This window comes from Pituophis catenifer, unplaced genomic scaffold (assembly GCF_029215685.1).
Source record: "Pituophis catenifer annectens isolate HBS135680 unplaced genomic scaffold, rPitCat1.0.hap2 SCAF_2, whole genome shotgun sequence".
Lineage (NCBI taxonomy): Eukaryota > Metazoa > Chordata > Lepidosauria > Squamata > Colubridae > Pituophis > Pituophis catenifer.
Window position 1 is genome coordinate 148,517,449 of NW_027256882.1, and position 16,730 is coordinate 148,534,178.

The following is a 16,730-nucleotide window of genomic DNA, read 5'->3' on the forward strand; positions in this document are numbered from 1 at the left end:
ACCATATTGGGAGAGGAAGATACTAGCACATGCAATAGGTCATCTCCAATCTGGTGCCTTTCCCCAAGGGCTGAGGTGGCCTTGCTCATTGGAAAGGCACGTTGTTCCCACGATTCCAAAGTAACTTGAGCCTGTCATGAATTAAAGCAGTTGGAAAGAAAATGTCCCATTTGGTTCTCCCAATGTGGCTGAAAGCCATAATGGCTGATTTTTTGAGAGAAGCCCATGTGCTTCTGCTTGTTTGAATCTTCACTTTTCATATTATTCCAAAATTGAAATGAGAATGTTGGTATGGCAGGCGAAATAAATCTAACTCAGGACTCCTAATCTGCATTTCCACAAAGGAAGCAGCCTCCTAATTCAATAATCCACTGCCCTGATAGTAAATTAACTTCTCCTGGTAAACAGGAGACAGGTAAACAGTTGCTTGGGATGGTGGTGATAAACCTTCTTATCTGGCCTTTATTATGTTCTCTCAAGGTGGAGAACATCACTAAGATTCCTTCCTCCTCCTATTCTCTCCACAACAACCACCCTGCGAAGTGTATTGGGTGTCAATCCTGAAGTTGGCCAAACTGTGAGAAAGAGTAAGTGGTCTAAAATCACCCGGGCGGCTTTGATGCCTAAGTTGGAACTAAAACTCACAGTCTCCTGGTTTCTAAGCCAGCACCTAAACCACTGTACCAAACTGAGTTATGTGATCCTTGTGATTCCTTCCAACTCCATAATTTAATAATTTTCATTAACTACAATTGGCTCAATCACATTTCCATCACATAGATCAGGGGTGTCAAACTCGATTTCATTGAGGGCCACATCAGGGTTGTGTTTGACCTCGGGGGGCTGGGTCGGCGTGGACAGGGTGGGAGTGGACAGCTCGACATCACTTGTGCCAGGGGCACCTGTGGTGGCCCAGGTGGGGCTGGGAGGATCCATTGACCCTCCCTCCTTCTCATTATAATCTCCTTCCTTCCTTCCCTCCCTCCCTCCCTCCATTCCCTTCCTTCTTTTCCCTTTTTTTCCCTTCCCTCTTCATTCTTTTTCTTCCTTGTCATCTTCCCTTCTTTTGTTTCCTTGCTCTCTTCCCATCTTTCCTTCTTTTTCTTTTTCTTTCCCTTTCTCCTTTCCTGTTCCTTCTTGGATGCTTAAATACAAAAGGGGAAACATTTCTCGATGCCTCCTTGCTTTGTGATCAAATGCCACTTTTTATAATAGTTTGTTTTGCTAGCACTCTGCCAGCAAAAATGGAGCCTGGGAGGGCTGCACACAGCCCTCTCAAGTTCCGTTTTCGCTGACAGAGGAACTGCGGGCCGGTCCTTTGCTCTTTCCAGGGTGGCCCCACGGCCAGATCTAACCACACTGCTGGCCGGATCCAGCCCACAGGCCTTGAGTTTGATACCCCTGAGATAGACATTGAAATTACTGGTTGCCTTAGTCTGGAAGAAAGTCTAGTTTTATTAATAAGTTTTATAAATTAAACATTTTATGTTAACAGTTTTATAAATAATATAAATAATGTTTCTTTTTTGCACTTACGTTGGTGCATTCCAAAAGTTTCTGAAACATTGAGCTTAGGGACATGCATGTAAAAACATTACAGATGTGTATCTGCTCCACATTGCAAACAGACATGAGGATTATAGCAAGGAATCCTGAAGCCTGCTTCAAATTTAATACACGATGAGACAAACATTTTTGCAAGGGTAAAGAGCTGGCTGTTGACCAGATCCTGCAGCATTATAAGCAGAACACCTGGCAAGTGGGAGAGAATCAGGGGTGAAATCCAGCAGGTTCTGACACGTTCTGGAGAACCGGTAGTGGACATTTTGAGTAATTCGGAGAACCGGTAGCGGACATTTTGAGTAGTTTGGAGAACTGGCAAATGCCACCTCTGGCTGGTCCCAGAGTGGGGTGGGAATGGAGATTTTTAAGTATCCTTCACCTGGAATGGGGAGGGAATGGAGATTTTGCAGTATCCTTCCCCTGCCATACCCACCAAGCCACGCCCACGGAACCGGTAATAAAAAAAATTAGATTTCACCACTGGAGAGAATGTCTAACCAGCTTAAGTTTTAGGCTGGTGGGTACTACTTTGTCCTTAGTTTTTGTAATCTAGTTTTATAATTGAGAAGTGACTAGAATCTATTTCACTGCAGTTTCATAATGGGCATTATTGGCTCCTGCCCACATTCTAGATTTTCTGCAAACAAATGTACAGGTAGTCCTTGACTTATGACCACAACTGAGCCCAACATTTCTGTTTGTTAAGTGAGCTTTGCCGCATTTTAGGACTTTTCTTGCCATAGTTGTGAAGTGAATCACTGCCATTGGTAAATTAGTAACACGGTTGTTAAGTGAATCTGTCTTCCCCATTGACCTTGCTTGTCAGAAGGTCACAAAAAGTGATCACATGACCTTGGGACACAGCAATGGTCATAAGTATGATCCAGTTGCCAAGCATCTGAATTTTGATTATTGCAAAGGTTGTAACTGTAAAAAACAGTCATAAATCACATTTTTCAGAGCTATTGTAACTTTGAACAGTCACTAAATGAACTGCTGTAAGTGGAGGACGACCTGTATACATGCACACACACACATGTTCTCTTAGCAGCAATTCCCCAAAACAAGGAGAAGGGAAAACTCAGGATGATTGGGGAAGTTAGAACCAGCAATGTAAAATTGAGCATGGTTCCATATCACAATTCAGATTGGAGACAAGACTGGAGTAGTTTCAGAGTAGTTAAATCAACGTATGAAGAAATATTGTTTATCCCGAGGGCCTCTTATGAAAGCAAAGGGTAGCCATTTAAATATCCCACAATGCTTCAATTGAATCAGCTCCTCTGTCTTATCAGGGGAATCCAAGGCCCAAGAGTCTCGTGGGTCCAGATGGCATTTCATTCAGAACCCCTCCATATGGTGACATCTTTCAAGTTCCCTTGATTTCCTATTCTGCTTCCCCCTGTCAATTGGTTTAAGACTGTCCAATTATTTACCTTCCTATGGAACAGCCTCTGTGCATGACAGTGATAAAGCTGAGTGGCACTGTGGAAATGGGGAACTACCAGTAAAAAAAAAAGTTAATAATGTTTTTTTAATATAACAGTGCCAGTAGGAGCTGAATGAGGGATCAAAGAGAACTCCATATGGAGTATTGAGATTCAATGAAGACCAAAGCCAGATGCTGCTTTGAGTGGGATGTACAACATAAGGCAGGTGTTATGAGCTGCAAACACTTCCTTTCATCCATTCACTTGAATATTAGTGGAGAAAGGCAGATGAAGTACAAAAGTTTAGCTACAGATTCCTATTTAACTCTGCAGAAGTAGCCTCTTTGTCCTGCCCTTCTTATATTGTATTTTTTTTAAATAAGACATTTGCTGCAGTTGTCCCAGGAGACACCAGGATGATCAAAGCTTTAGCAGATTTTAGCAGCACATTTCCCCCTTCTGAAAACCAGAGATGGGTGGAAACAGTGAGAACTTTTTGTCTGTGTAGGGACCTCCAAAACATGAGCTTACTTCACACACACACACACACACCAAGAACTGATGTGAAGGAGACAAACTGCATAACATAAGTGTATTTGTGTTAAGTTTTATAAACAGGAACAGTTATAAAACAGTAACAAACATTTCATAGGAAACAATCACAATAACAAAAAGGTTTCTTGAACAGGATTTGAACCTATGCACACAGAGTGAATTTGGATTAAAAAAAAAATCAGGATTTGAAAATCAGGTGAGTTAGCTTAACCAGTTATGAGTTCAAAGGTTAGGATTCTTTTTATTTTTAATCCTTATGTACATGTTCGTAAAAGCACCATTGTCAAGTTAAATTCGGAATCATTCCGAAGCGTGTATGGCTCTATACATGCTAGAAAAGGCACTCCAAATAATAATAACAGTTTTATTTGGCATTCATTCCTTTGTGGGTTACAAGAGTGGAGGAAGTGCAATCACTTTCTTGCTACATCCCAGCTGATTTCTAGTCATCATCACCAACTTAGTGAAGGTGAACATCTCATGAAGGTGGCCTGTTCTGCAAATATAAGCTCCGCCCATAAATTTTATAACCTTGCTGGTCAGACTTTACCACAACAGAGATTAAGAAACCTGTGGCTCTCCAGATGACAGACCACAACCATCATAAAGGTTTTCAATGGTGATTTAGATCAAAATCCAATATCTGAAGGACCACAGAAGACCATTCTCTCCACAGACATGATCGTGCCATTCCCCTTCCATTCAGTAAGATAGATATTATGGCAAGTTCATGTCTGTGGAGGAAATATGGAAAGATTGGACTAGTAAGAATGTTGCTACTCTTCCTGTTGGCTAGAGTTAACAATCTTCAAGAGGTGATTTCTGGCATACAATCTTGTGCAATCAATGAGAGCGTCTCAAATAGTTTCAGTCATAACCTTAAGGTCAAATAGATTTCAATGAGAAAGCTGACATCTTGTGAATACTTAATTTTTTTTGTTAATGCAGTATTACATTTTGAAATTGCTGGGGACCTTTATAGACTATTCCGGGCACCACAGGTGACCATAATTATGGCAAGGGTGAATGTCCGACTATGGCTTTGAAGGGTCCATCTTGGATCTTAGATTAAGGAGAAGACAGAAGGAGCAGCTTTCCCTTCTTGAGACAAACAACCTTAATTGCCCTTAGAGAAAGGATAAACTAAATATAATAAATCTCTCGTACGGCACACATACAAGAAAATGGCAACATCTTGAAGGAGAAGCGCCACAAATCAGAACATGTATGCCATGCGTTTCTATTGCAACAAACCATTGTAAGCTACCATTATGGTTGTATTTTACCCCTGAGTTAAGTTTCTACAAAGGGCAGTTTATCGAGGCCAAGAGATGCTTGCTTCAGATTTGCTGCAAAGTAGAGCAGATTGCCTTCTCAATCCAGAGAAAGATCCAGCTATGGCTTAGCATTGAGAGAGAGACAAAATCCGCTTCAGAGATGGTGACAAGACATTAATCCATTTATTCCGGCAAAATTTGGGGGAAGCTGTCAAGATCTTCTCAAGAAAACTGCCTTCATCGATAAAGTGGAAATACATTAATGTGTGTTCCTTAAATCGTTTCTCTCCTCCTCATTTAAGTCAGCCATGGCCCTTCCCAAAGAGAGGAGAGGAGACAGACCCATCTGGTTTGAATACTTGAAAAGCAATCTTTTTTAAAAAAAATATAGTGGGCTACCCAAAGATGTTTGCAGACAGGAGAGAACGTATTCAGAACCCTGGGCCGGCTTGTGCTCTGGCTCTGCTAAAAGCAGAAGGGGAGGAAGACAACGCAGCAACATCACAAACACACACATACCCACGCATCCTTCAGAGGCAACCTTATGGCGTGGTGAGGGGGACGGTAGATCCCGAGTCATAATCCAGATCCACCGTAGTATGAGCGCTTGTGCTGAGGTTGCTCAAAGAGGTGCCGGTTCCCAAGTGCTGACGATCCCGCAGGCTCTGGATGTAACTCTTTGGGGAGCAAGCGGGAAATGAGAGATTATGAAATTACCTCAGGGGAAAGGGAAATCATGCATTCTCTTCAATAAGTGGTTACGGCAGGGGTGTGGGGGGTGTCGCATTAGGAACTCGCTCACATTTTTTAAAGCACCTCACTCTAGCCACTTTTGATGTGAGGAAGGACCTACGAAGGCAAAACAAGAGGATGGACAACGTGGTTACAGGTAGTCCTCGACTTACGACCACAATCGAGCCCAAAATTTCTGCTGCTAAGCAACTTTTGCCCCATTTTACGACCTTTCTTGCCACAGTTGTTATGCGAATCACTGCAGTTGTTAAGTTAGTAACATGGTTGTTAAGTGAATTTGGCTTCCCCTTTGACTTTCCTTGTCAGATGGTCACAAAAGGGGATCATATGACCCAGGGATATTGCATTTTATAGGGCGTGTCAAATTTTTCAACTTTCGATTTCCAAATTGAATTAGGGGTGCTCAAACGTTGTGACATGCCTTGGGGATTGTAATGATATTTTGGTTAGTTTAATGTAATTTAGATGTACTTGGTAAGGAACTACATAAATATCATAACTTTTTAACATTTTGCTTGTTTCATTATGGCAACTGTCATAAATATGAACCAGTTGCCAAGCCTGTTGATCATGTGATCATGGGGCGGTTGCAACAGTTGTGACTTTTTTCAGTGCTGCTATAACTTCAGTCAATAAACAAATGGTTGTAAGTCAAGGACTTATCTTTACTTTATTTATTATTTATTAGATTTTTATCCTGCCATTGTTGATTTATAAGTATTCAAGGTGGCAAACATATTATACACAATACACCTTCCTCCTCCTCCAACCTTCCTGTGAGGGAGGTTGGGCTGAGAGAGGGACTGGCCCAAGGTCATTCAGAGGGCCTTTCCTTCTTTTAATGCTGTTCATTATTTGTTTGTCTGTTTATTAAATCTATATTGTTGCAACAAGAGCGAGTTTGGTGTAGTCTAAGATGCTGGCCTTCCAGGAGACTCTGAGTTTTAGTCCTGCATGAAAAATCAGTTGGGTGATTTCGGGCCAGTCCCTCTCTCTCAGTCCAACCTATCTCTCAGGGTGGTGGTTGTGGAAAAAATAGGAAGAGGAAGGAATATTGTGTGTGTTTGCCACCTTGAGTTACTTATAAAGTAATAAAGGTGAGTTAAATATCTAAAAAATAAAATAAATAAAATAGTACTATATATGTTCCTGCATTTTCAGCTAGGGCACCTCTTTCCTACAAACTTTACATATAAAACACAGCTACAAAAACATCTGTATCACAGATCAAATCTTTAGAAAAGAACCATACTGAAGTGGTCACTTCCAACTATCAAGGATCCTGACTTCCCTCTGCCATGAAGATGGCTTCCCATCCTGGTACTTCCCCAGTTGTACAGGTAGTCCTCAACTTAGGACCACAATTGAGCCCAAAATTTATGTTGCTAAGTGAGAAATTTGTTAAATCAGTTTTACCCCATTTTACAACTTTTCTTGCCACATTTGTTAAGTGAATCACTGCAGTTGTTAAGTTAGTAACATGGTTGTTAAGTGAATCTGGCTTCCCCATTGACTTTGCTTGTCAGAAGGTCACAAAAATGTGATCACATGACCCCAGGACACTGCAACTGTCATAAATATGAGTCAGTTGTATCTGAATATTAATCATGTGACCCTGGGGATGCTACAATGGTCATAAGTGTGGAAAATGATCATAAGTCACTTTTTTCAGGGCCGTTGAAACTTTGAATGGTCACAATTCATATGGAGAAAGCCAGGTTGCGGAACATTGCCCTAAAGTTTTAAAATTGGTTTCTTTGTATCTGATTCTGGGATCTGTCCCAACATTCAGTATTCAATAAACACCCAAATGCTAAATAAAACAGGGAAGTCCAGTGCCTCCTGAGTACAAAATACAAAAGTCAGAATTTTTTCTTGCCACGCATTGCATGTGGCAGTCACCATCAATCTCAGATGGATCTAAACTGAGATTAGACACTGAGTGGCGGAATATGCTTCTAATATGACTGTATTACAACCAATTGCCTGTTTATTTATTTCAAAATTTGGTAGTCTGGTTCCTCATTAGTCTGGGTGGCTCACATTGCCCAAAACATATGAATGAGAGACAAAGGTTTTGCAGTTTTAAGCAGACGGAGCCTTTTTGGCTCTTCTAACTCTTAAGGTTCCATTATGAATCCAAATATTACTATATTGCATTGGTGATATATTTCCAATCAAGCAAGGAGAGAATTTAATCAATCTATTCAGAAGGTCCTCTGGGCATAGCCAGGAACCCTTTGGTGCTCTCGGATGGTGATTTTCCCAGAATGAAGAGAACAGGGACCCTCCCATTCATAGGCCCTTGGATCAAAGAAGGAAAGAAATGTTTTCTCCCTACGAAACACTTGATGGTAAAATAGCTATCTTGCACATTAACCCTCTTGACTGACAAATTATTTAAGAGCCGATTTGCTGCACTTCAAATCAGGAATATTTTCCAAGGGCTTTACGTCATACTTGAAAGCCAGCCCCCATGTCTTATTATATCAACATAAAATGAATGAAAATATGGAATGCTTTTGATACATTTTATGCTGCTAATAATAAAACATAGGTGTAAGACAGTTATCAGTTAAATTAGCTTCTGCGTAAAGCTAAGGCGTGTGTGTATATGCATGCATGTACATATATGAATATGTATCTGTATATATGGATATGTATCTGTATATATGGATATGTATCTGTATATATGGAGGGCACATATATACAGCATATATGAATATGTATCTGTATATATGGAGGGCACACTGAAGCACAAATAGAAAAAATGAAATAAAAATCTGGGCGAGAAAGTAAATCTTCAGGGGCTGCAAAGGCAATGAAGAAGGAGCCAAGCAACTCTTCATAGGAAAGGGATTCCCAAACAGGCACAAAAATTGTTCACCGTTATCATTTTTGGCATCCCAAAGCCATTCTGGAGAAAGCTTGGGAGGCTCCATTGGCTGAGATGGTGGGATTGGCTTCCTAGAAGCTCAGGGATGAAGGGGCGGAGGAGCCACTGGCCGCAGCTACTCACTGGTGCAAGGACGTCTCCGGCACAGCGTTTGATGGCACTGGCCTTGTGCCGGTAGGAGCCTTCCTGTGGAGCTTGGCACTGCCTCTTTTTGGCTTCCCGCTGTCGAATCCGTAAGAGTTGCAATTGTTTCTGGCGCCGATTCAGGACCACTGGGCCACAGAAAAGAGACGTAAGACTGGATGATGGAGACTTAGCTTAAAATCCCACACGGAACCAGCCTAGCCCAGCCCCATTCTGGGAGAAAAAGATCACTTGGAAGAGAAGCTTTGATTCAGACTAAGGCCTCTGACTTATAAGTTCTGGAGTTTGTCTTGTCTCCTACTCCTTCCATCCTCCATCTCTTTCAAGAGCAGAAAGGCTAAAAATATCTGTTCTTTTGTTATTATGCTACATAAAATTCCTAAAAATCTCCTGATCTTCCTTATAGATCAGGACAAAAGGCAGAAGCAATTTCTTCCCACCCTCCTTCAATTAGCTACATATCAATTTCACCTTTCTCTCCCCACAATACCGTAATGTTAACCTCAACATCTTTACAGAATCTTCCCCTATGCATGCCCTTACAGGTCATCCTCGACTTACGACCAGAATTGAGCTCAAAGTTTTTATTGCTAAGCAAGAGCGTTGTTAAGTGAGTTTTGTCCCATTTTACAACCTTTCTTGCCACACTTAAGTAAATCATTGCAGTTAAGTGAATAATGCGGTCATTGGCTTCTCCCATTGACTTTGCTTGTCAGAAGCCGGCTGGGAAGGTTACAAATGGTGATTCCATGACCCTGGGACACTGCAACTGTCATAAATATGTGCCAGTTGCCAAGCATCTGAATTTTGATCACATGTCCATGGGGACGCTGTAATGGTCGTAAGTGTGAAAAATGGTCGCAAGTCTTTTTTTACAGTGTCTTTGCAACTTTGAACGGTCACTAAATGAATGGTTGTAATTCGAGGACTATCTGTACTAATTTTCACTTTTGTTACTGTATATCATGGGCAAGGGCCAGATAACAAACTATGAGTGCATTATAGCATATCATGTTTGCATAGTGTGACCGAAGAGCCACAGGCACTGTAGGTATGTATGACAAGCCATAAATATACTGTATGTATACATAAAATATAAAAATATATACATACAAATATAAAGGTAGTCGACTAACAACAAACAGTTCATTTAGTGACCATTCAAAGTTACAACATTAAGTTAAAAAGCGACTTATGACCACTTTCCACACTTATGACCATTGCAGCATTCCCACGGCCACATGACCAAAATTCAGACGCTTGGCAACTGACTCATATTTATGATGCCTGCAGTCTCCTGGGGTCATGTGATCTCCTTTTGCGACCTTCTGACAAGCGAAGTCAATGGAGAAGCCAGATTCACTTAACGACCGTGTTACTAATTTAACAACTGCAGTGATTCGCTTAACAACGGTGGCAAGGAAGCTCGTAAAATGGGGCAAAGCTCACTTAACAAATGTTTCGCTTAGCAATCGAAATTTGGGGTTCAATTGTGGTTGTAAGTCAAGGACTACCTGTATAGGCGGAGGGGTATATTCAGGGGCAAAAGAGGGAAAGGACAGCAAGAAAAAAACGAGACGCTCTGTTACTTACTAGGACCGTGATGGCGAACCTATGGCACGTGTGCCACAGGTGGCATGTGGAGCCATATCTGTGGGCATATCTGGAGCTCAGCTCTAGTGCGCATGCTGATTTTTGGGCCTTCCAGGCCCACCAGAAGTCGGGTAACTGGCTCTTTCCGGCCTCTGGAGGGCCACCGGGGGGGGGGAGGCCGTTTTCGCCCTCCCCAGGCTTCTAGACAGATTCTGGAGCCTGGGGAGGGTGAAAAACAGGCCTTCTGGTCCCACCGGAATTCAGGAAATGGGCCGTTTCCAGCCTCGGGGGGGGGTCCTTTTTGCCCTCCCCGGCTCCAAGAAAGCCTCTGGAGCCTGAGGAGGGCAAAAAGCAGGTCTACCGGGCCCACCGTGCCATCGCATGCCAAAAGCAGGGGGAGCACGGGGTGCATTGAATTATGGGTGTGGGCATGCGTGTGTGCGACCCCCCCCTCCCCCCGCTTTTGGCACGCGAAGGTAAAAAGGTTAGCCATCACTGCCCTAGGAGATCCCTATTCAGTTAGGCCTACTCCTTCAGTCAGATCCAAGATTTCCACTCACCGTCTGTGTGGGAGAAGCCTTCAGCGGTCACTTTCCACTGCAGCAGGATGCCCATCAAGGCAAGGGCAGGCCACGTAGCCAGTACTGCCCAGCCGCACCAGCAGAGCAGGGAGGAAGGGGCCAGACGCAGGCGGTCATAGACATGGTGGCCCAAAGCCAGGTTCTCCACCGCGTAGTCCAAGCAGAGAGTCAGAACAGCAGCCCCAAACACGGCTGTGGAGATTACCGTGAGGACCTTCTGCCAGCGCAGTGCCAAGACAGCACCTAAGAGGGACAAACCCAGCAAGGCCCCGGCAGGGACCCACCCGTTGGGCAGTTTGTAGAAAGGCTCGGTGGCTACCAGCCCAGCAGTGGCCACCAGCAAGCCAAGCAGAAGCCCTGTCAGAAACAACCCCACGGAGTGCACCAGCATAGTAACCAAGCCGCACAAGACTCCTATGCCCAGGGCAATGCCAGCGCTGACCTCCAAGCTGAGCTGGGTGTCCAAGATACGCTCCTTATAGCAAAGCAGAAAGATCACAGCGGAGCCGAAGAGGAGACCAGAGAGAAACATGATGGCCTTGAAACACCGATACCCTATTGACAGGAAAGAAGGAAATAAGACTACCAAGGCAAGTGAATACACATTTTATGAACAGGAGGGCAGGTTAAGAGGGCAACTGAAGAAACATTATGTTCAAATACTCACGATGGTTCAGTTAATTCTCAATAGTAAGAAAAATGGCCAGAGAAATCAGCTGGTTTTTTTTTAACGGCCTTTTTGCCATAATTATTTAGAACAAAGGTTTCATGCAATTTGCAATGTGGACTTGCCGCTATCATTATTACTACAAAACAATTTTTGGAACTTGATGTTATTTGAAAGACACGAAGGACACTGTGCTCACGGGAGCTTGGTTATTTAGCATGGGTTGAAAAGGGGAAAATGTAATGGATGACTTTAAAACAACAGCCTTTTTTTAGCGATTCTTTTCTGGGTTATAGGTCTAGAGAATAAGACTAAAAGACAATATTTTGCTCTCACTATGCACTCCAAATGAACTACTAGCACCCAGAACAGATTTTTTTTTTTAAAAAAAAAGATGGTTTTGTTTTTCTTCAAGGTGAGAATTACCTCCAATCCTCACAGTGGAAGAAAGGATGGAAAAACAGATGGAGCTTGCAGAGGTGGTCAAATTTACTGCTTTAATCAAAGAAAACATCTAGATTTGTTTCTACTGTGCTTGGAAACTCCTTCACAACTTGGTGCTTGGGACAGAAAAAAAATAAATTGATTTTTGAGATTTGCTGATTATGTAATTCTGTTGTTATAGGAATGACTAGTACACTAAGTATGTAAAAGTAAAAAGTTGAAGCTGAACCCTATTAATTTTATTCTATTGCACTGAAAAAAGTTGGATGTGAACACTTCGTTCTTCTTTTTCCCCTACCCCACACTTCTCTTTTTCCCCTTTTCCATTTCCCTACTATCTTTATTTTCATTTATTATAAAATTTAATGGAAATTGATGGAAAACACAAAGACTACCTCTTCTACCCCAGTCCATTCTGTGTCTTTCTTGCTTCACTTCAGTTTGCTACATTAACTAATCTGCACCCATTCCCATGTACTTGTATCTAACTGCAACTTCTCATGACCATTTTCTGAGAGGTAAAGAATTAGCTGTTCCCCCTCTTCTTCTGGTTTCTTGGTGAGACAATGCACCCCTCCTTTCAAGGTGGATACGGGGCACACTGAAAAGCAACATAGCAGGTCTTCCACTCCAACAAAAGAGAATATTTGTGGCTCAGGGTTGAATTGTGGGGCCCTTGGAGCTCTCAGAGCTTAATTTTTTTTCTTGCAAATGTTTCATGACCAAACTAGGTAACATCATCAGTGCTAGAAGGAAGTGGGGTTTGTTCTAGCACTGATGATGTTACTTAGCTGGGCTATAAAACAACTGCAAGAAAACAACCAAGCTCAGAGAGCACCAACAACCCCACATTTTTACTTTTCAACAAAAACTTTTCAGAAACTGCAAAACAGTCTCCATTTCACTAAATTCTGGCATACAACCTAAAGACATAGCCTAAAGCTTCCCTTCCTTATGAGAGCAAGGCATGAAATCAGCCTGAAAAAGCACAACCTTAGACTCCTCCCCCAGCTGTTTGTGATGCTTGCTGGGAATTCTGGGAGTTGTCCTAACAGGTATGGAAATCAGGTAGCAACTCTGCTAACATAGACTCACAGGTTCACTGGCAGGGCAGGTAAGAATAATTTCAGTGATTGAAAATCACTGGACACTGGAAACAGTATTTTTGCTTTGTCATCTTCCAAGCTGTGGTTAAATATCTGATGCCCAACCCATCTATCTGATAAGCTAGGTAAAATATTTTGCCAATTACTTGTAATAATGTGTGCATCTCAAGAATATGAAAATAATGCTCCAAAAATTGTAATTCTTGAACTGTTTTGAACCTGGAGCTGCACAACACAGCCAAGCATTACACATCCAGCTGGAGCTTCTATGTATAAAAGAAAAGTTTCAGTCAACAGGAAAATGTACACTTTCCCTGTTGGAAGCACCATGCAAACCGTCTGCCCTCCTGCTCTACAGAGAGGTATTTGTTTGAACCATGCAATCAGGGGTGAAATCCAGCAGGTTCTGACACGTTCTGGAGAACTGGTAGCGGAAATTTTGAGTAGTTCAGAGAACCAGCAAATGCCACCTCTGGCTGGCCCCAGAGTGGGGTAGGAATGGAGATTTTGCAATATCCTTCCCCCAGGAGTGGGGAGGGAATGAGGATTTTGCAGTATCCTTCCCCCAGGAGTGGGGTGGGAATGGAGATTTTGCAATATCCTTCCCCCAGGAGTGGGGAGGGACTGGGGATTTTGCAGTATCCTTCCCCCAGGAGTGGGGTGGGAATGGAGATTTTGCAGTATCCTTCCCCTGCCACGCCCACCAAGCCACACCATGCCCACCAAGCCACGCCCACAGAACCGGTAATAAAAAAATTTGGATTTCACCACTGCTTGCAATCCTTATTACCCAAGGGGGAGCGGCTAAGAAAGAGGAGCTGGGGATCATTTAAGGAGCAGGTGGCAAAGGAGCTTGCAACAAAAATGCCCCCTTCCCCTCTACTCACCAAAACAGCAGTAAGCCACTCCAAAAATGCAGCAGAGAGCACAAACCACGCAGGGCACCACTTCATAGTGCCTTTCTGAAAGGAGACTGCAAGGGTCCAAGACGGGCTCAGTGGGCTCTGCTGTCCCTTGATTAAAACCCCGGGGGTCAAGAGTAACAGCAACCGGTAGCAGCAAGGTCGGATCCATGCTCAAGAGCCAGGAAACAGCTCAGCTTGCCAGAGCCATCCAAATGGAAAAAGCAGCCTAGAGAGAGAATTTTGTTAGGGCTGGAAGAGAATCCTACAGGGCTCAAATCCACCAAACTCCTCTTCCCAAAGTTGCACAATTAGGACCAAGACCTGGCTGACATATTATGTCACACCATTGTAAATTTAATTTGTAATGTAGTGCTCGACATAAAACAACCATTTATTTAGAGGCTGTTCAAAGTTACAACAGCAGTGAAAAAAATTTATGATTTTTCACATGAACATAATTAAAATTTGGACACTTGGCAACTGGCTCCTATTTATGATGGTTGCAGTATCCCAGAGTTATGGGATCACCTTTTGCGACCTACAAGCAATGTCAGCGCAGAAGCCAGATTCGCTTAACAACCGTGTTACTAACTTAACAACTGCAGTGATTTGCTTAACTTTGGCAAGAGAGGTTGTAAAATGGAGCAAAACTCACTTAACAACTGTCTTGCTTAGCAACATAAACTTGGGGCTTAATTGCGGTCGTAAGTCAAGGACTACCTGTATTAACTTAGCTTGATGTGTGAACCCAGCCCCAAACTTTCTTGAGTTTGTTCAGGTCAAGCTTTCAAGAAAACCTGAATGTGAGGCTGAGGCTTATCTTTAAAGATGCCCCTAAGCCCTGTCCTGCCTGCCTCATCACTGTCTCCCTTTCTCTTTTGGTGTCCTGCAACCTGCTGAGCCTAAAGATTGGTGATATTTTCACCCCACCCATCATTTGACAATAATCACAGGAAGTGGACCCTCTGAATTTTGGTGAGGTCCTTGCTCTAGTCTAGGATGTGTTTCCTGCTGTGTCCATCATTCTTTCTGCCCAGTGCCTCTGACAGTCCTAGAAGTACTCAGGGGAAGCAAAGATGCTGGGTGCATCTGGAATTTCCACTGTAGGGATTTTGCTATTTATCTGACAACATGTCAAAAGGGTGAAATGGATATGATGAAGCCACAAGCAACTGCCTTGGCATGAGGCACTTGATATTATTCTTAATGCTGGTTCTTCCCATCCCTGACATTACCCCCAAGGCAGCTGTATGTCATGTTTCTTTGCCACTTTCCTCTCCCTATCCCCGGTCAGGGTATTGGACAACAGCCCTACAAATGAGGGATGTCTGGGGCAGAGGGAGATAAGAGTATGGCTTCTTTATATCCCTAATACAGCTCTGCTTGGGATTGGTAGCTGGTTTTTTTTTTAAAAAAGGAGAGGATAACACTGAAACATAACAAAGGAAACACAGAAATGTCAAAATGTCCAGAACTGGAAGCTGCCTAGAGTTCGCTGTAAGACATTTATAAAAATATTTTAAAGAAACAAATAAAATGACACCAAAACTTTTATGCTGCGGTTTACCTAAAATGTCAATTCTCCAGCAAACATTGATGACAAATTATCTAGCTTTCTTTCTTCAGAGTGTTGCCCAAATGCAGCAGTCCTTCATGCTTGTGTTTCTGGAATTCCCAAGCACTGCAGCTCATAGTTAGTCCTCGATTTACAAGAGTTTATTTAGTGACTGTTCAAAGTTAAAACCATGATTTAAAAAGTGACTTCTGACCATTTTTCAGACTTACGACCATTGCAGTATCTATCCCCTGTGGTCACATAATCAAAATCCAGATGCTTGGCGTATGAATATGATGTGAATATAAATATGACTGACTCATATTTATGATGGATGCCGTTTCCTGAGGCCTTTTGATCACCTTTTGTGACCTTCTGACAAGCAAAGTCAATGGGGAAGCCAGATTCACTTAACAACCATGTTACTAACTTTAGAACTGCAATGATTCACTTAATAACTATGGCAAGAAAGGTTGTAAAGTAGGGGGCAAAACTCTCTTTAACAACTGTCTGGCTTAGCAATGGAAACTTTGGACTCAGCTGTGATCTTAAGTTGAGGACTACCTGCAGCAAAAGTCGCTGGGAATCCAGGATCCTATGTCTTAAGGCAGGGGTGTCAAACTCAAGGCCCGCAGGCCAGATCCGGCCCATGGAGTACTTAAAACTGACCCACGGGGGTAGGCTGGAAATAGCAAAGGATCGGCCCGTGGTGCCTCTGGCAGGCAAAATGGGGAGGGGGGGGCCTGTGCTGCAGGAGGCTGCCCAGGCTGAAAACAGGGCGCGGGGGGGGGGGGGGGCAGCCAGCAGAGAACTAAAATGCTGATCCGGCCCTTGAAGAAATCCAGTTTGACACCCCTGTCCTAAGGCATGAAAGACACAAGGTGGGAGAGGGTCCCCGTCACCAAAGGAAAGTGCTGAGCTAGATGGACCATTTGGTCTAGTCCAGTGTGACTCCTCCTAGGACCTAGGTTCACATGGGCCCAACCACCTTATTTCTTCACCCCCCACCAATTCCCAAATCCTTCCCTTCTTACTTTCATTGCCCAAGAGTTAAATGGTCCCCGTGATGCAAGTGTGAATAATCTCCCCACCCCAGCTAGTTATGACAAAACGCCCCACTCTGCGGCCCTCTAACCAAATCTGGCAACGATCGCAGCAAATCCGAGCCAACCTTTATGCATTCAAACTGGAATCTCTCCTCTCATCCCCGTGGAAGTTTATAAGGACATTTAAATTCAACGGCTATTGAAATCTGGTCATC

The 16,730-nt window shown here is 43.1% G+C and overlaps 1 protein-coding gene across 1 annotated transcript; it reads right to left on the reverse strand.

Annotated features, from left to right (window-relative positions):
- Window positions 1-5,176: 5,176 nt before the first annotated feature.
- Window positions 5,177-14,083, reverse strand: LOC139310588 (transmembrane protein 198-like). Its single transcript, XM_070934772.1, has 4 exons — window positions 13,897-14,083; window positions 10,772-11,347; window positions 8,598-8,746; window positions 5,177-5,502 (listed from the first exon to the last, which is right to left on the reverse strand). The coding sequence occupies exons 1-4, from the start codon at window positions 14,081-14,083 to the stop codon at window positions 5,368-5,370; spliced, it is 1,047 nt and encodes a 348-aa protein (XP_070790873.1). The 3' UTR covers window positions 5,177-5,367.
- Window positions 14,084-16,730: the final 2,647 nt, after the last annotated feature.

Coding starts and splice junctions, on each gene's coding strand:
- LOC139310588 (XM_070934772.1), bottom strand. CDS start 14,083: ATGGATCCGACCTTGCTGCTACCGGTTGCTGTTACTCTTGACCCCCGG. Junction 8,747..10,771: donor AGGCTTCTCCCACACAGACG/GTGAGTGGAAAT, acceptor TCTGTGGCCCAG/TGGTCCTGAATCGGCGCCAG. Junction 5,503..8,597: donor CCGGAGACGTCCTTGCACCA/GTGAGTAGCTGC, acceptor TGCTCCCCAAAG/AGTTACATCCAGAGCCTGCG.